The sequence below is a fragment of the Rana temporaria genome, chromosome 7, assembly GCF_905171775.1.
Source record: "Rana temporaria chromosome 7, aRanTem1.1, whole genome shotgun sequence".
NCBI lineage: Eukaryota > Metazoa > Chordata > Amphibia > Anura > Ranidae > Rana > Rana temporaria.
This window is the reverse complement of record NC_053495.1, coordinates 4,272,365-4,292,628: the sequence shown is the minus strand read 5'-3', so window position 1 is coordinate 4,292,628 and position 20,264 is coordinate 4,272,365. Positions and strand designations below refer to the sequence as shown.

The window sequence follows — 20,264 nt, the reverse complement described above, 5'->3', positions numbered from 1 at the left end:
ACGTCACTTCTTTTCAGGGGCTTCCGCTACCGTGTGGTTGGGAGCCCCGTACCGCTATCCCCCGATCATGTGAGCGATTGGTGACAGCGTGGTCGCGGTGCTATGAGGTCCCATCTGAGCGCCCCCCCCCCCCCCAGTGACTACAACCCCCAGCATGTCCGTTACACTCCGCGGGATTGCTGCCTTGTCGGTCCTCGCGGCACCGGCCCCTCCCCCATCCCCCCGGTTGTTTTCCTCGGTTGTAATTTACGACGTGCGGCTCTTTGTATCCTCGGCGTGCTCCGCCGTCGCCTCCTTCTGATCAATATGTAAATGGCGGCCCGGCCTCATCTGCATACACACGGCGCACAATGAGGGGGTTTTATGGGCGTTGCGGCCGCAGAGCGCGATCCGCGGGCGAAGGGCTCATTACAACCGTCGGGCGCGTGCCGCGGCTGCAAATTCAAGCGCTGAAAAAAAAAAACGATTTCAGGGATTGCGACGTTTAACCGCTTCAGCCCCCGGGAACCATTTGGCCGGCCAAAGACCGGAGCACATTTTTTTTTGCGATTCGGCACTGCGTCGCTTTAACTGACAATTGCGCGGTCGTGCGTCGTGGCTTCCAAACAAAAATTGGCGTCCTTTTTCCCACAAATAGAGCTTTCTTTTGGTGGTATTTGATCACCTCTGCGGTTTTTTTTTGCGCTAAAAACAAAAATAGAGCGACAATTCAGATTTTTTTTTGTATATTTTTTTACCTTTTTCTATAATAAATATCCCCAAAAAATATATAAAAACGTTTTTTCCTCAGTTTAGGCCGATACGTATTCTTCTACATATCTTTGGTAAAAAAAAAAATCGCAATAAGCGTTTATCGGTTGGTTTGCGCAAAATTTATAGCGTCTACAAAATAGGGGATAGTTTTATGGCATTTTTATTAATATTTTTTTTTTTACTAGTAATGGCGGCGATCAGCAATTTTTATCGTGACTGCGACATTGCGGCGGACACATCGGACCCTTTTGGCGCCATTTTGGGCTATAAAAATGCACCGATTACTGTGTAAATGACACTGGCAGGGAAGAGGGTTAACCACTAGAGGGCGCTGAAGGGGTTAAGTGTGTTCTAGGGAGTGATTCTAACTTTTAGGGGGCGTGGCTATGAGTGGCACGTCACTGATCGCTGCTCCCGATGACAGGGAACAGACGATCAGTGACCTGTCACTAGGAAGGGGGGGGGGATGTTGTGTTTACACTGACACACCTCCCCGTTCTTCAGCTCTGTGACCCGATCGCGTGACACCGGCGAACATCCAGTCAGTGATTGTTGCAGAGACTGGGATGATGTCATCAGTCTGCTGCAGGCAGGAGGAAGAATTTCCTCAGTCGGGATGATGTCATCAGTCTGCTGCAGGCAGGAGGAAGAATTTCTTCAGTCGGGATGATGTCATCAGTCTGCTGCAGGCAGGAGGAAGAATTTCCTCAGTCGGGATGATGTCGTCAGTCTGCTGCAGGCAGGAGGAATAATCTCTTCAGTTGGGATGATGTCATCAGTCTGCTGCAGGCAGGAGGAAGAATTTCTTCAGTCGGGATGATGTCATCAGTCTGCTGCAGGCAGGAGGAATAATCTCTTCAGTCGGGATGATATCATCAGTCTGCTGCAGGCAGGAGGAAGAATTTCTTCAGTCGGGATGATGTCATCAGTCTGCTGCAGGCAGGAGGAAGAATTTCCTCAGTCTCGCCCTCCCCTAAAGATCAAACTGTACATTGTAATTTTGTAGCGGATGAAAGGAAGCATTTCCTTGGCCCCCCCCCCCCCCCGGTGAATAGACTGCAATGTTGTAACTTGGTAGCCAATCAAGGTGAGAGGCTGCAGCAGGGGGCTGATCTGTGTCAGACATTCGTCAACACAGCCAGTTCTCGACTGACCAAAGCCTAGCGGTCCCCTCCAGCCCTCCATTTCTCGCTCTTTGTTGTTTTTCTATTTTCAACCCATCTCTTGCGCATCTGTTTAATCTGCCGCAGCCCGCCACTTCTCGCCCTCGTTTCCGAGCTCCCCCCCCTACGCGTGCCGTGATTCTCTGTTCTCCAGCTGTCCGGGGTCACTTATGAAGCAATTAATGCCGATCCAGAGAGCTGCAGATTGCAGATTCATTATACAGCGGCCTACAAGCTGTAATTTGCTCCATTTTTGCCGCTTTATAATTTCGGTGCGTGCGCGGCGGGCGAGCGGTAAAACGAGGGGGGGGATCCGGGTCTGATATCGCCGTCTCGCAAAGCCCCCCCCCATCCCCCGTTCCCACCGCTGTCCTGCTAAATTATTCAGCGTTTAAACACGAGATCTGCTCTGGTTTTTTCGCCGCCACTTTGCTGTAATTATGTAGCCGGGCGCGTTTCGTCCGCACGCCGCATTAAAATGGATGGACTCTCGTTGTGCGTCCTGGGCGGGCGCCAAGCGCCAAGTCTGCAATCAGCGCACATTAGTGACACTTCTTAACATGCTGCCCATCCAGCTGAGATAATTGTGCTGGTGGCTGAAAGGAGGACCGTCTGTCACTCTCACCGACCAATCAGATCCAGCCTGGTGTTTCTGGAGCTGGAAGCTGGAATCTGATTGGATGGGGTGGGGGGAGGGTACTGCCTACTCTGGCCATTGGCCAATCTCCTGGATTTGTTTTTGTTTCATGCTATAGACCAGCGGTCTCCAAGCTGGGGCCCTTAGGCCAGATGTGGCCCTTTGCCTTTATCCGGCCCTTGGGGCCCCTACTCCTCTCATTGATACAAGGATACATTCCTCCCACTGACACCAATGATGGGACACTATTCCTCCCACTGACACCAATGATGGGACACTATTCCCCCCACTGACACCAATGATGGGACACTATTCCTCCCACTGACACCAATGATGGGACACTATTCCTCCCACTGACACCAATGATGGGACACTATTCCTCCCACTGACACCAATGATGGGACACTATTCCTCACACTGACACTAATGATGGGACACTATTCCCCCCCCACTGACACCAATGATGGGACACTATTCCTCCCACTGACACTAATGATGGGACACTATTACCCCCCCACTGACACCAATGATGGGACACTATTCCTCCCACTGATACCAATGAAGGGACACTATTCCTCCCACTGACACCAATGAAGGGACACTATTCCTCCCACTGACACTAATGATGGGACACTATCCCCCCCCCACTGACACCAATGATGGGACACTATTCCTCCCACTGACACCAATGAAGGGACACTATTCCTCCCACTGACACTAATGATGGGACACTATCCCCCCCCCACTGACACCAATGATGGGACACTATTCCTCCCACTGACACTAATGATGGGACACTATTCCCCCCCCCCCACTGACACCAATGATGGGACACTATTCCTCCCACTGATACCAATGAAGGGACACTATTCCTCCCACTGACACCAATGATGGGGCACTATTCCTCCCACTGACACCAATGATGGGACACTATTCCTCCCACTGACACCAATGATGGGACACTTTTCCCTCCACTGACACCAATGATGGGACACTATTCCCCCCCACTGACACCAATGATGGGACACTATTCCTCCCACTGACACCAATGATGGGACACTATTCCTCCCACTGATACCAATGATGGGACACTATTCCTCCCACTGACACCAATGATGGGACACTATTCCTCCCACTGACACCAATGATGGGACACTATTCCTCCCACTGACACCAATGATGGGACACTATTCCTCCCACTGACACCAATGAAGGGACACTATTCCTCCCACTGACACTAATGATGGGACACTATTCCCCCCCCCACTGACACCAATGATGGGACACTATTCCTCCCACTGACACTAATGATGGGACACTATTCCCCCCCCCACTGACACCAATGATGGGACACTATTCCTCCCACTGATACCAATGAAGGGACACTATTCCTCCCACTGACACCAATGATGGGGCACTATTCCTCCCACTGACACCAATGATGGGACACTATTCCTCCCACTGACACCAATGATGGGACACTTTTCCCTCCACTGACACCAATGATGGGACACTATTCCCCCCCACTGACACCAATGATGGGACACTATTCCTCCCACTGACACCAATGATGGGACACTATTCCTCCCACTGACACCAATGATGGGACACTATTCCCCCCCACTGACACCAATGATGGGACACTATTCCCCCCCACTGACACCAATGATGGGACACTATTCCTCCCACTGACACCAATGATGGGACACTATTCCTCCCACTGACACCAATGATGGGACACTTTTCCCTCCACTGACACCAATGATGGGACACTATTCCCCCCCACTGACACCAATGATGGGACACTATTCCTCCCACTGACACCAATGATGGGACACTATTCCTCCCACTGATACCAATGATGGGACACTATTCCTCCCACTGACACCAATGATGGGACACTATTCCTCCCACTGACACCAATGATGGGACACTATTCCTCCCACTGACACCAATGATGGGACACTATTCCTCCCACTGACACCAATGAAGGGACACTATTCCTCCCACTGACACTAATGATGGGACACTATTCCCCCCCCACTGACACCAATGATGGGACACTATTCCTCCCACTGACACTAATGATGGGACACTATTCCCCCCCCACTGACACCAATGATGGGACACTATTCCTCCCACTGATACCAATGAAGGGACACTATTCCTCCCACTGACACCAATGATGGGGCACTATTCCTCCCACTGACACCAATGATGGGACACTATTCCTCCCACTGACACCAATGATGGGGCACTATTCCTCCCACTGACACCAATGATGGGACACTATTCCTCCCACTGACACCAATGATGGGACACTATTCCTCCCACTAAAACCAACGTTCTGCAGCCACAATGCTAGAAGACTTAGTTGGAGACTGAGGACATGCTACAGGAGGCGGTTGGAGACTGAGGACATGCTACAGGATGTGGTTGGAGACTGAGGACATGCTACAGGATGTGGTTGGAGACTGGGGACATGCTACAGGATGTGGTTGGAGACTGGGGACATGCTACAGGTGGTGGTTGGAGACTGGGGACATGCTACAGGTGGTGGTTGGAGACTGGGGACATGCTACAGGATGTCTTTGGAGACTGGGGACATTCTACAGGAGGTGGTTGGAGACTGGGGACATGCTACAGGTGGTGGTTGGAGACTGGGGACATTCTACAGGAGGTGGTTGGAGACTGGGGACATGCTACAGGTGGTGGTTGGAGACTGGGGACATTCTACAGGTGGTGGTTGGAGACTGAGGACATGCTACAGGTGGTGGTTGGAGACTGAGGACATGCTACAGGCTGTGGTTGGAGACTGAGGACATGCTACAGGTGGTGGTTGGAGACTGAGGACATGCTACAGGTGGTGGTTGGAGACTGAGGACATGTTACAGGTGGTGGTTGGAGACTGAGGACATGCTACAGGTGGTGGTTGGAGACTGAAGACATGCTACAGGTGGTGGTTGGAGACTGAAGACATGCTACAGGTGGTGGTTGGAGACTCATGTGACCTGCAAGGGGCGGGATTGAAAGTATGGAGGGTGACGGTTGAGGTCGAAGGTTGGGTGGCGAGAATGTAGAAGATAAAATCTCAGAATGTGATTGGTGAAGAAGAGAGAGCAGTGGTAAGACTTGGGGGGGGGGCCCCTTGACCTCGGTGGGGGGGCCCTTGACCTTGGGGGGGGGCCCCAGATTGAACACCAGCCTAGCAGGGACTGCGGTCATTCCGCCGCTTTCCTCCATTCTGCAGAATGTGCCGCCGCCGCTGACATCTCACTTCGTATTCGGCGATGTGGATCAGTTGCGGCGTCATGGTGACAATCACCGGACAACCCGCCGCATAATCACTTTCCTCGCTTTATTAATTGCGGCGCGATCGCTAATGGGGTCGCCTCCCTGGGAGCCGCGCACCGAGATCCCGCCAGAACGCAGGCAGGAGAGTGGCTTTTTACTTCCCGGCTGGCGTCTCTCCCCCTCCCGCCCCCCTCCCCCTCCACCACCATCCAGAAGTATCACGTCGTCTCTCGCCGTCCTCAGATCGCGTGCCGATGCAGAAAAAATGCGCTAATTATACTGAGCGCAGGTGTTACACCGACAGGGGCCGTGCCCGTCTTCCGCCTCTGCAGGGAAACGGAAAATTCCAGCTTTCCTTAAATGGGCAGAAAAAAAATTTTAAATGTTTAAATTTGTCACTTTGTGCGCCGGCCCGGAACGCGATCGGCGCCGGCACTTTGTGCTGAGAAATGGATTATTTTCACAGAATTCGCAGAAGATAGTTGTAGAACCTCAAAGCCGAAGCTCCAGGCGGCCGGCTAAGTACGCGGGCTTCGGGGTTTGGAAGTGGAGGGTCAAAGTCATGGTTGCTGTCAGGGAAATGGGCGTGGTGTGGGCAATCCCGCCAGTATACCTGTTATGGTTGCGCCAGACGAATTCCCCGTGCACCCACGCAGGTGCGCGGCGGCTCATATACACCGTGGCATGCGCACGGGGATGCGTCTGGCGCAACCATGACGGGTACTGGCGGGATTGCCCACATCACGCCTATTTCCCTTAGGGTTAGAATTAGGATTGTTAGAAGGTTGGATTTGGGGTTTTATGTTTGGGTTATAGTTAGGCTCTAAGTTAGGGATAAAGTTGGGGTTATGGTTGGATTAGGGTTAGAGTTGAGGTTAGGGTTAGAATTTGGATTAGCGTTGGAAGTTTGGAGTCTTATGGTTGGGTTATAGTTAGGCTCTAAGTTAGGGTTTAAAGGTTACAATTAGGGTTAGAGTTAGAAGGTTAGAGGTAGGGTTATAGGGTTAGTTACAGTGTTAGCCATAGGGGGTTAAGATTAAAGGCTTAATGTTTTGGTTCGAGGGTTAGGGATTTAGTTGGTGTTAGGGTTGGGGATAGGGTTTGAGGTTAGGGTTTAAGTTGGGGTTAGGGTTAGAGTAGAGGGTATGGTTAGGGTTAAAGTTAGGTTGGAATTAAGGTTTAAATTATGGTTATAGTCAGAGATTTCATTTGGGTTAGGGTTTAAGTTAGGGTTTGAAGGTTACAGTTAGGGAAAAAGTTGGGGTTGGGGTTTGAATTAGGTTAAGAGGGTTAGGGTTATAGTTGGATTAGGGTTAGGGTTAGAATTAGGATTAAAATTGTTTTTGTTTGTTAGGGTTATAGTTAGGGTTTGAGGGTTATAGTTAGGGATAAAGTTGGGGTTATGGTTGGATTAGGGTTAGATTTGAGGTTAGGGTTCTGTTTGGCTTATAGTTAGGGTTTGAAGGTTACAATTATGATAAGAAGGTTAGAGGTAGGGTTATAGGGTTAGTTAGTTAGTGTTAGCATTGTGGGGAGGTTAAGATTAAAGGCTTAATGTTTGGATTCAAGCGTTAGGGATTTAGTTGGTGTTAGGGTTGGGGCTGGGGTTTGAGGTTTGAGGTTAGGGTTTAAGTTAGGGTTAGAGAGTTAGGGTTAAAGTTGGGGTTAGGGTTAGAGTAGAGGGTATGGTTAGGGTTAAAGTTAGGTTGGAATTAAGGTTTAAATTATGGATATAGTTAGAGATTTAGTTTGGGTTTAAGTTAGGGTTTGAAGGTTACAGTTAGGGTCAAAGTTGGGGTTGGGGTTTGAATTAGGATAAGAGGGTTATAGTTGGATTAGGGTTAGAATAAGGATTAACATTGTTTTTGTTTGTTAGGGTTATAGTTAGGGTTTGAGGGTTACAATTAGGGATAATGTTGGGGTTATGGTTGGATTAGGGTTAGAGTTGAGGTTAGGGTTAGAATTTGGATTAACGTTGGAAGTTTAGAGTCTTATGTTTGGGTTATAGTTAGGGTTTGAAGGTTACAATTAGGATAAGAAGGTTAGAGGTAGGGTTATAGGGTTAGTTACAGTGTTAGCATTGTGGGGGGTTAAGATTAAAGGCTTAATGTTTGGGGGTTGGGGCTAGGGTTTGAGGTTAGGGTTTAAGTTAGGGTTAGAGTAGACGGTATGGTTAGGGTTAAAGTTTGAAGGTTGGAATTGAGGTTTAAATTATGGTTATAGTTAGAGATTTAGTTGGGGTTTGGGTTTTAAGTTAGGGTTTTAGGGTTACAGTTAGGGAAAAAGTTGGGTTTGGGGTTTGAATTAGGGTTAGAGGGTTAGGGTTATAGTTGGATTAGGGTTAGAGTTGAGGTTAGAGTTAGAATTGTTAGAAAGTTGGAGTTTGGGGTTTTATGTTCAGGTTATAGTTGGGCTTTAAATTAGGGTTTGAAGGCTACAATAAGTGTTAGAGTAAGGGTTAGAAGATTAGAGGTAGGGTTATATAAGTACAGTGTTGGCATTGGAGGGGGGGGGTAGGATTAAAGACTTAACGTTTGGGTTAAAGGGTTAGGGTTATCGTTAGGGATTTAGTTGGTGTTAGGGTTGGGGCTGGGGTTAGAGGTTTGAGGTTAGGGTTTAAGTTAGGGTTAGAGAGTTCGGGTTAAAGTTGGGGTTAGTTACAGTGTTAGCATTGAGGAAGTTAAGATTAAAGGCTTAACGTTTGGGTTAATCTTATCCTCCCCAATGCCAACACTGTACCTAACCCTAAAACCTTCTAACCCTTACTCTAACCCTAATTGTAACCTTCAAACCCTAACTTAAACCCCAACTCCAAGCTTCTAACAATCCTAATTCTAACCCTAACCTCAACTCTAACCCCAACTCAAACCCCAACTTTGTCCCTAACTTAGGGTTAGGGTTAAAGTTGGGGGTTAGGGTTAGAGTAGAGGGTATGGTTAAAGTTAGAAGGTTGGAATTAAGGTTATAGTTAGAGATTTAGTTGGGGTTTAATTTAGGGTTTTGAAGGTTACAGTTGGGGAAAAAGTTGGGGTTAGGGTTTGAATTGGGGTTAGAGGGTTCGGGTTATCGTTGGGGATTTAGTTGGTGTTGGGGCTAGGGTTAGAGGTTTGAGTTAGATTTGGGGTCAGAGAGTTGGCATTAGAGAGTTGGGGGTCAGAGGGTTAGAGTTAGGGGGGTTAGGGTTGGATGGTTTGGGTTCGAGGTCTAGAATTAGGGTTAGAGTTGGGGGGTTAGGGTTGGAGGGTTTGGGTTCGAGGTCTAGGATTAGGGTTAGAGTTGGGGGGTTAGGGTTGGAGGGTTTGGGTTCAAGGTCTAGGGTTAGGGTTGGAGGGTTTGGGTACGAGGTCTAGGATTAGGGTTAGAGTTGGGGGGTTAGGGTTGGGTTAGAGAGTTTGGGTTAGATGTGGGGTTAGAGAGTTGGCATTAGGGAGTTGGGGGTCAGAGGGTTAGAGTTAGGGTTGGAGGGTTAGGGTTCGAGGTCTAGGGTTAGGGTTGGAGGGTTAGGATTAGGGTTTGAGGTCTAGGATATTAGGGTTAGGGTTGGAGGGTTAGGGTTCGAGGTCTAGGATTAGAGTTAGGGTTGGAGGGTTAGGGTTGGAGGGTTAGAGTTAGGGTTTGAGGTCTAGGATTAGGGTTAGGGTTGGAGGGTTAGGGTTCGAGGTCTAGGGTTAGGGTTGGAGGGTTAGGGTTGGAGGGTTAGGGTTCGAGGTCTAGGATTAGGGTTAGGGTTAGGGTTGGAGGGTTAGGGTTCGAGGTCTAGGATTAGGGTTAGGGTTGGAGGGTTAGGGTTGGAGGGTTCGAGGTCTAGGATTAGGGTTAGGGTTGGAGGGTTAGGGTTCGAGGTCTAGGATGAATGAATGAGTACAGTGCATGGTACAGCTCACGTATTTTATGTTTATACTCTTACTCAGTCTTCAGGCGCTCCTGCCAGACAGTACAGCGAGGTCAGTGACCTCCATCGTCTCAGTTGTGTAATTCAGTTTGGTCACTGCCAATCCCTCCGACTGTAAAATAAAGGAGAAGCAGCTGACCGGTGAGGTCATCTCTCTGCTCACTCTCCTGTTGCTGTCTTTTTAGTTTCTAGCTCAGGTGCGCCCCCTTTCTGCAATGAGGACCAGGAAGAGCGATCTATATAAGCGGATTGAACTTCAGCTTTACAATAAAAGCCGACCTTTCAGGTTTCGGCACATTGGGGTCTGTCGGCGTCTTTGAGGTCCTCCGGGGGTCTATTTTTGAGTTTTAGTTGTGATTCTTCTTTTATGTCGGATTAACCGTTTTCATTTCATCTTACAGTTCCGCTGATTGGCTGCGCGTTTTTTTTTTTTTTTACGCCGTAATACCGAGCGCTAATACCGAGCGCTAATACCGAGCTCCAATACCGACCGAGCGCTAATACCGAGCACTAATACCGAGCGCCAATACCGACCGAGCGCTAATACTAAGCGCACTCCTAATCTGATTCATCCTATTGGAATAAATCGTTCTGTAGATTCCCCGTAATTGAATTTATCTGTTTTCAGTTTTTTTTTTCACGCTGTTGGTTGGTGAAGTGGCGAGCGCGGCGCTTTAATAGGATTAGCGTTCTTCTCGTTTTCTCGTGTCGTACAATCCCGCCTGTCGCTACAACGTTTCCTTTTCAACAAAGCAAGAACGGCGACTTTTCGTTTTGTCTTTGAAATATATCAATATATATAAACCGCGTCCGCCGGCGGGGAGATGTTCTGCTCTCTTCGTAGAGATGGAGAATTCCCCCGTGTGTGGCCAGCAACCGGACTTCACCGGCACCCGGACTTCACCGGCACACGGACTTCACCGGCACCGGACACCAATGGAGGTGTAAAAGCTCCATTATTATTATTAACCCCTTCAATACCGGGCACTTTCACACCCTTCCTGCCCCCCCAATGCTGGGCACTTTCACCCCTGCCCCCCCAATACCGGGCACTTTCACCCCATTGCTGCCCCCCCAATATCGGGCACTTTCACCACCTTCCTGCCCCCCCAATACCGGGCACTTTCACCCCCTTCCTGCCCCCCCAATACGGGCACTTTCACCCCCTTCCTGCCCCCCCAATACCGGGCACTTTCAGCCCCTTCCTGCCTTCCCCAATACCAGGCACTTTCACGCCCTTCCTGCCCCCCCAATACTGGGCACTTTCACCCCCTTCCTGCCCCCCTAATACCGGGCACGTTTACCCCCTTTCTGCCTCCCCCAATACCGGGCACTTTCACCCCCTTCCCGCCCCCCAATACCAGGCACATTCACCCCCTTTTCCTGCCCCCCCCCCAATACCGGGCACTTTCACCCCCCTCAATACCAGGCATTTTCAACCCCTTCCTGCCCCGAAACTGTTGAGGCAGCATTGAGTGGCCCTGATAGGTGGCACGGATAGGCACTGATGGGCACTGATAGGCAGCACTGAATGGCCCAAGAGGTGGAACTGATAGGTGGCACTGATTAGCAGCACTGGTGGACATTGTTGGGACAGATGTCCCTTTAACAGAAGCCGCTTATCACTGTCGGTATTGAGGGAATAAAAGCAGATAACGGACTTTTTACATCCTGTGATCATCTCTCATTGGCTGACAGCTCATCACGTAGTAAAGGGCCCGCTGTGATTGGCTCTTTACCCCAATCTGTGATCAGCCGAGTCCGAGCGCCATGTCCGCTCTCCCGGGTATATCGCGGGCAGGAACGGGTCCAATGTCCTGTCAGCTGAGTTCTCTGGGCGGTATACTCCCGGTGCGGCCGGACCAGAGTCTTGATGAGCGGGACAATTATCCTTTTATCCCCTTTTTTCTGCTTTGTTATCAGCGGCTTGGCCCTGCATGCTGTGACAGGTCCTCTTTAGCGCTGGTCTCCATACGTTCTCCAGCATGCGGCCAGTGAAGTCCCGACTTGCATATTTGTTTGCAGGACGTATGGAAAGTATTGGATCAGCCGGCGTCACGGGAAGGAGGTCGGTCGCGGCGTATTTCTCTCTCCGCCCGCGTCTCCTTTAAGCGCCGTACATCTGCGCTGCATGTGCTGCCCTCATTCCTGAGACAATCCGTCCAGTCAGCAGATCCCCCCCCCTCCCCCGGTCTGCAGGTACCTCCAGTCTGCTGATCAGGCTGTCACCACCTCCGGAGGAAATACTGATTATGTGCTATAAATAGCCTGTAATGTGCGGGGGGAGGGAAGGGGGACACTGAAGATTGGGGGCCCCACGTTGGGCGCCGCGCCTTCTGCCGTCTCCTCACACAGATTACTTTCCTCCAATCAGAATCCCACAAATCTTCTCATTTCTCTAAGATTAGATCCGAGCCGAATCCAATGAGCTGATCAACGTTTATAAACAATTTTACTTTGTATCTCTATCTCACAAAGGAACATTGTTTATAAACATTGTTTAGAGGAGAGATAGAGAGATACAAAGTAACATTGTTTATAAACATTGTTCTCAGGAATATCTCCATCTCCTGTATGATCAATGGGGCAGATTCGGGTAGCTTTTACGGCGGCGTATCTCCAGATACGCAGCCGTAATTTGAAATCCGCGCCCACATATCGTTACGCCGATTCTCAAAGGCAGATACGCTTAAAAAATAGGCTTCCTCCGCCGACGTAACTTGAATGCGGCGGCGTAGAATTGTGTGCAATATTACGTTGACCGCTAGGTGGCGCTTCCGTTGTTTTCGGCGTAAAATGTGCAAATTACCTAGTTACGCCGATTCACGAACGTATGTGCGCCCGGCGGTAGTTATTTACGTAATTTGTGTAAGGCTTTTTTGGCGTAAGGCTGCTCCTGCTATTAGGAGGCGCAGCCAATGTTAAGTATGGACGCCGTTCCCGCTTCCAAATTTGAATTGTTTGCGTCGTTTGCGTAAGTCGTTCGCGAATAGGGCTGGACGTAATTTACGTTCACGGCGAAACCAATGACGTCCTTGCGACGTCATTTGGAGCAATGGACACTGGGATACGTCCACGGACGGCGAATGCGCCGTTCGTAAATCACGTCAATCACGTCAGGTCATCACATATTGGCATAAAACGCGCCCCCCACCTTCCACATTTGAATTACGCCCCATTTACGCTACGCCGCCGCAACTTACGGAGCAAGTGCTTTGTGAATACTGCACTTGCTCCTGTAAGTTGCGGCGGAGTAGCGTAAATAGGATACGCTGCGCCGCCGTATCATTGCGCGCCCCTACCTGAATCTACTCCAGTGTTTCTAAAAAATCTTACTTTGGATCTCTCTATCTCTCCTCTGAACAGTGGGGTAGATTTAGGTACCTTTTGCGGCGGCGTATCTCCAGATACGCCGCCGTAATTTCAAATCTGCATCGGCGTTTCGTTACGCCGATTCACAAAGGCAGTTACGGTGAAAAAATAGGCTTCTTCCACGACGTAACTTGATTGCGGCGGCGTAGAATTGTGTGCAATATCACTTTGGCTGCTAGGGGCGCTTCCCTTGTTGTCGGCGTAGAATATGCTAATTTCTTAGATACGCCGATTCACAAACGTACGTGCGCCCGGCGTTCGTTTTTACTTCGTTTGCGTTAAGGCTTTTTCGGCGTAAGGCTGCTCCTGCTATTAGGAGGCGCACTCAATGTTAAGTATGGACGTTGTTCCCGCTTCGATTTTTGAATTTTTTGCATCGTTTGCGTAAGTCGTTCGCGAATAGGGCTGGACGGAATTTACGTTCACGTCGAAACCAATGACGTCCTTGCGACGTCATTTGGAGCAATGGACACTGGGATACGTCCACGGACGGCGAATGCGCCGTTCGTAAATCACGTCAATCACGTCAGGTCATCACATATTAGCATAAAACACGCCCCCCACCTTCCACATTTGAATTACGCCCCATTTACGCTACGCCGCCGCAACTTACGGAGCAAGTGCTTTGTGAATACTGCACTTGCTCCTGTAAGTTGCGGCGGCGTAGCGTAAATAGGATACCTGAATCTACCCCAATGTTTCTAAAAAATCTTACTTTGTATCTCTCTATCTCTCCTCTGAACCGTGGGGTAGATTCAGGTACCTGTTGCGGCGGCGTATCTCCAGATACGCCGCCGTAATTTCAAATCTGCGTCGGCGTTTCGTTACACCAATTCACAAAGGCAGTTACGCTGTAAAACTAGGCTTCTTCCACCGACGTAACTTTATTGCGGCGGCGTAGAATTGTGTGCAATATCATTTTGGCCGCTAGGGGCGCTTCCGTTGTTGTCGGCGTAGAATATGCTAATTTCTTAGATACGCCAATTCACAAACCTACGTGCGCCCGGCGTTAGTTTTTTACGTCGTTTGCGTTAAGGCTTTTTCGGCGTAGGGCTGCTCCTGCTATTAGGAGGCGCAGCCAATGTTAAGTATGGGCGTCGCGATTTGAAAATTTTACGTCGTTTGCGTAAGTCGCTGGACGCCATTTATGTTCACGTCGAAACCAATGACGTCCTTGCGACGTCATTTACCGCAATGCACGTCGGGAAATTTTAGGGACGGCGCATGCGCAGTACGTTCGGCGCGGGAACGCGCCTAATTTAAATGATCCACGCCCCCTACCGGATCATTTGAATTACGCGCGCTTACGCCGGCCCCTTTTACGCTACGCCGCCGCAACTTACGGAGCAAGTGCTTCGTGAATACAGCGCTTGCTCCTGTAATTTATGGCGGCGTAGCGTAAAGACGATACGCTGCGCCGCCGTATCAGTGCGCGCCTTTACCTGAATCTACCCCACTGTTTATAATTGTTGACCAGACAGGAGATAGAAAGATACGAAGTAACAATGTTACTTTGTATCTTTCTAGCACGTGTCTTATCAATATTTATAAACAATGTTACTTAGTATCTCTAACGTCTGAACAATGTTTATAAACAATGTTACTTTGTATCTCTCTATCTAACGTCTGAACAATGTTTATAAACAATGTTACTTTGTATCTCTCTATCTAACGTCTGAACAATGTTTATAAACAATGTTACTTTGTATGTCTCACATAATGAAAGCCTGAAGCGTCTTCCTTTCTCCAGTGGTAAATATTTGGGGTGACCCCCGGGGGGGGAGGTGCTTTTCTGTTGTCACCCCGGTGAAGCGTCTTCGGGGCCCTTTCCTGGAAATTGAAGGTTTTTTTTCTTTGTAACGTGGCGAATCGCGGCTCCCAGCGGGGGAGGGAGGGGGTCGCAGGCGCGGCGGTTGGACGCTCAGACTCGCCGCTAATTGCTGACAGGAGGGCGGCCGGCGGAAACGCTTTTGATTTGGAAATGTCGTTTTGCTCCTGCGGCAGAGTCTCCGCGGGGAGGTCTCTACCTCCCGCCTCACAACCGGCTCTGGAGAAACATCAAAGGAGCCGCGGCGGCGACATCAAAAACGGAGAGAGAGGCCCGAGGCGCGGAGACCTGGACATACCTCGCCACTTCCCAAGATGGGGGGGGGGGAGCGCTTTCCACGGCCAAAATACCCGGGCGGACGCCGTCACGCCGCGGCGGTCATAATAATGTCAGAATTCCGCCACAAAAAGACCGTCAGAGCGAGGCGAGAAACGCGGCCTATTCATGATCAGACTGTACATGGTAACTTTGTAGAAGGGGGAGGAGTCATTTCCTCAGTCTCCCCTCCCCCCAGTGATCAGGCTGTACATTGTAACTTTGTAGAAGGAGGAGGAGTCATGTGGTGGGGTTCAGGGGTCAGATTCTGATTGGGTCCTGTATCTTCTCTGACACGCCTCTGTATTTATTCTGCAGCTGTACAGGGAGAAGAGGAACCTCTTTGAGGTGAAGGAGAACATTCCTCGGCGATTGGTGGAAAAAGTGGCCGGCGACATCGACACCCTCCTCGCCAAGAAAGTGCGGGCGCTCAAGGTAACCGACTTTTCTTTTATATGGTGCCCATTGTGAGGGGTTCCCACCATCCCTGTGCTGAGGTCCCGGGTCTGTAGGGGGCAAAAAACACTGTGGGGGAGGGGGGGTGATGTGAAAGGGGGCAGAGGACACTACTGTGGGGGGGGGGGGGGGAGTGATGTGAAGGGGGGCAGAGGACACTACTGTGGGGGGGGGGGTGATGTGAAGGGGAGCAGAGGACACTACTGTGGAGGGGGGTGATGTGAAGGGGGGCAGAGGACACTACTGTGGGGGGGGGGGGAGTGATGTGAAGGGGGGCAGAGGACACTACTGTGGGGGGGGGGGATGTGAAGGGGGGCAGAGGACACTACTGTGGAGGGGGGTGATGTGAAGGGGGGCAGAGGACACTACTGTGGGGGGGGGGGGGGAGTGATGTGAAGGGGGGCAGAGGACACTACTGTGGGGGGGGGGAGTGATGTGAAGGGGGGCAGAGGACACTACTGTGGAGGGGGGTGATGTGAAGGGGGGCAGAGGACACTACTGTGGAGGGGGGTGATGTGAAGGGGGGCAGAGGACACTACTGTGGGGGGGGGGGGAGTGATGTGAAGGGGGGCAGAGGACACTACTGTGGGGGGGGGTGATGTGAAGGGGAGCAGAGGACACTACTGTGGAGGGGGGTGATGTGAAGGGGGGCAGAGGACACTACTGTGGGGGGGGGGAGTGATGTGAAGGGGGGCAGAGGACACTACTGTGGGGGGGGGGGGGATGTGAAGGGGGGCAGAGGACACTACTGTGGAGGGGGGTGATGTGAAGGGGGGCAGAGGACACTACTGTGGGGGGGGGGAGTGATGTGAAGGGGGGCAGAGGACACTACTGTGGGGGGGGGGGTGATGTGAAGGGGGGCAGAGGACACTACTGTGGGGGGAGTGATGTGAAGGGGGGCAGAGGACACTACTGTGGAGGGGGGTGATGTGAAGGGGGGCAGAGGACACTACTGTGGGGGAGAGTGAAGTAAAGGGGGGCAGAGGACACTACTGTGGGGGGGGGGGGGAGTGATGTGAAGGGGGGCAGAGGACACTACTGTGGGGGGGGGAGTGATGTGAAGGGGGGCAGAGGACACCAATGTGGGGGGGGGGTGATGTAAATAGGGGCAGAGGACACTACTGTGGGGGGGATGTGGAGGGGGGCAGAGGACACTACTGTGGGGGGGGGGAGTGATGTGAAGGAGGCAGAGGACACCAATGTGGGGGGGGGTGATGTAAATAGGGGCAGAGGACACTACTGTGGGGGGGGGGTGTGAAGGGGGGGCAGAGGATACTGTTGTGGGGGGCGGGGTGATGTGAAAGGGGGCAGAGGACACTGCTGTGGGGGGGGGGGATGTGAAGGGGGGCAGAGGACACTAATGTGGGGGGAGGGATGTGAAGGGGGGCAGAGGACACTACTGTGGGGGGGGGGGAGTGATGTGAAAGGGGACACAGGACACTACTGTGGAGGGAGTGATGTGAAGGGGGGCAGAGGACACTACTGTGGGGGGGGTGATGTGAAGGGGGGCAGAGGACACTACTGTGGGGGGGGTTATGTGAAGGGGGGCAGAGGACACTACTGTGGGGGGAATGATGTGAAGGGGGGGCAGAGGACACTACTGTGGGGGGGGGGGGGTGTGAAGGGGAGCAGAGGACACTACTGTGGGGGGGGGGTGATGTGAAGGGGAGCAGAGGACACTACTGTGGGGGGGGGGGGGGGTGTGAAGGGGGGGGCAGAGGACACTACTGTGGGGGGGGGGGTGATGTGAAGGGGAGCAGAGGACACTTCTGTGGGGGGGAGAGTGATGTGAAGGGGAGCAGAGGACACTACTGTGGGGGGGGGTGATGTGAAGGGGGGGCAGAGGACACTACTGTGGGGGGGGGTGATGTGAAGGGGGGCAGAGGACACTACTGTGGGGGGGGGTGATGTGAAGGGGAGCAGAGGACACTACTGTGGGGGGGGGGTGATGTGAAGGGGGGCAGAAGATACTATTTGGGGGGGGGGTGATGTGAAGAGGGGCAGAGGACACTACTGTGGGGGGTGATGTGAAGGGGGGGCAGAGGACACTGCTGTGGGGGGGGGGGGGTGTGAAGGGGGGACAGAGGACACTACTGTGGGGGGGGGTGTGAAGGGGGGCAGAGGACACTACTGTGGGGGGATGTGAAGGGGGGCAGAGGACACTACTGTGGGGGGATGTGAAGGGGGGCAGAGGACACTACTGTGGGGGGGATGTGAAGGGGGCAGAGGACACTTCTGTGGGGGGGGGTGATGTGAAGGGGGGCAGAGAACACTACTGTGGGGGGTGATGTGAAGGGGGGGCAGAGGACACTGCTGTGGGGGGGGGGGGGTGTGAAGGGGGGGCAGAGGACACTACTGTAGGGGGAGTGATGTGAAGGGGGGCAGAGGACACTACTGTGGGGGGGGGTGATGTGAAGGGGAGCAGAGGACACTACTGTGGGGGGGGGGGTGATGTGAAGGGGGGCAGAAGATACTATTTGGGGGGGGGTGATGTGAAGAGGGGCAGAGGACACTACTGTGGGGGGTGATGTGAAGGGGGACAGAGGACACTACTATGGGGGAGATGTGAAGGGGGGCAGAGGACACTACTGTGGGGGGGGGGGTGATGTGAAGGGGGGCAGAGGACACTACTGTGGGGGGGGGTGATGTGAAGAGGGGCAGAGGACACTGCTGTGGGGGGTGATGTGAAGGGGGGGCAGAGGACACTGCTGTGGGGGGGGGGGGGTGTGAAGGGGGGCAGAGAACACTACTGTGGGGGGATGTGAAGGGGGGCAGAGGACACTACTGTGGGGGGGGATGTGAAGGGGGGCAGAGGACACTACTGTGGGGGGGATGTGAAGGGGGCAGAGGACACTTCTGTGGGGGGGGGGTGATGTGAAGGGGGGCAGAGAACACTACTGTGGGGGGTGATGTGAAGGGGGGGCAGAGGACACTGCTGTGGGGGGTGATGTGAAGGGGGGGCAGAGGACACTGCTGTGGGGGGGGGGGGGGGTGATGTGAAGGGGGGCAGAGAACACTACTGTGGGGGTCTTTTGATTGTCCAGGTAGATCCCGCCCTCGAAAAGGTCGCCGCCCCTATTCATAGTGTATGTGAAGGGGAATCGGAGAATTTTTGGTGTTCCGGCCCTTTAATAGAAGGTCGGTCGGTGTAATCCCGCGGCGCAGTGCGATTCGGTTCAGCCAGGAAAACGATTGATAAGAACATGTCGGGGGGGGGGGGTTGGTTTTGTTTGTTGCGGTTGTGAATTGATTGTCGGCGGATCGGAGATGTTTTTGGAAGCGTATTTAATTATCGGCGTTATTGAGGAGAAGGAAATGAGACGCGGCGATAAGCCGGGAAGATTCGGCCGCGGGGACGATGTATCTCTTCTATCTCCGCCGGCGCCGGGAATCGCGTTGTATCAACTCGCAGACGCATTGTTTGTTAATTCCTCAAAGCGCTTAAAAGGGGGATTTAATCTGCGGCGAGGAGGATCTGAAAAAAAAAATAACTTCTCTCATCAGCCGCGCGATCCTTCGTATCAAAGAACCGCCGCTGATAACCGCCGCAAAACGCAGCTTTCGTTTTTAGGCGCGCCGAGCGGCTGCCGCTTCATTTATTCATTCATTGTGGCCATTGGAATGAATGAACGCTCAAACGCTAAATGCGACTAGCGCTTAGGCACGTTCGAATTTATTTATTTTTTTGCGGCGACAAAACCCTCCTCTCCTGAACGCAACTGACCCTTTTTTTATTTTTTTCACCGCCGCCTAGAGGGGCGTTCAGAGGAAGAAAAAAAAAACGTCAGGCCGCGTTCACATCGTGTCATTTGGAGTCGTGGGCAGAATCGGCGCAATTCCGAATTTGCAGGGAAAACGTGCATTTTGCCGCAAATTTGGAATTGCGCCGGTTCTGCAATTCCGCCTTTTGGGCGGCATTTATTTTTTAATGGAGCGGCGTGCGGTTCTGGCCCAATAAGGGAGCTGGAGCCCTAAGCGCGACGCAGGGAAACGCACGTGAATCGCAGTTTCAGAATCGCGAGCGGAAACGCTCGTCCTCACAAGGCGATATTCGATTGGCTCTATTCACATTAGCGCGTCCCTAAAGTTGCACGGTTTCCAGCGCGGCTTTGGGGCGTGACTTTGATGCGTCTTTTGGCGCGATTTTCGTCTAACTTTACTTTCTTTGGATCAGAGTAATGCAGGCACATTTCAAAAGTCTCACTGCGACTTCAGTCACGCCAACCGGTGATCATGGCGTCACTTCCGTTCTCAGACCGAAATAAACATTATTGTTTTTATTTTATTATTTTATTTTTTTATTTTTTATTTTATTATTTTATTGTATTTTTTATTTTTTTTTTATTATTATTGTTTTTTTATTTTTTTATTATTTTCTTTTATTTATTTATTGTTATTTTTTTTAGCAAAAGATCATTTATTTTTAATTTTTTTTATGTTTTGCTTTTAAAGTTTCTTATAGACCCCATATAAAGGGGACCTGTTGCCCCTTATTTCTTTTACAAGGCATGTGATAAATAAATAAATAAATAAGAAATTGAAGGGACATCGCGT

General features: G+C 51.5%; 1 protein-coding gene across 4 annotated transcripts in view; it reads left to right on the top strand.

The window, feature by feature from the left end:
* CACNA2D2 (calcium voltage-gated channel auxiliary subunit alpha2delta 2) overlaps positions 1-20,264 on the top strand; it is a 281,800-nt gene that overhangs the window by 107,240 nt on the left and 154,296 nt on the right. For all 4 annotated transcript variants that reach the window (XM_040358718.1, XM_040358717.1, XM_040358716.1 and 1 more), the window contains exon 3: positions 15,573-15,689. In XM_040358718.1, coding sequence (XP_040214652.1) covers positions 15,573-15,689 — 117 coding nt within the window. The remainder of the gene's footprint in view (positions 1-15,572; positions 15,690-20,264) is intronic.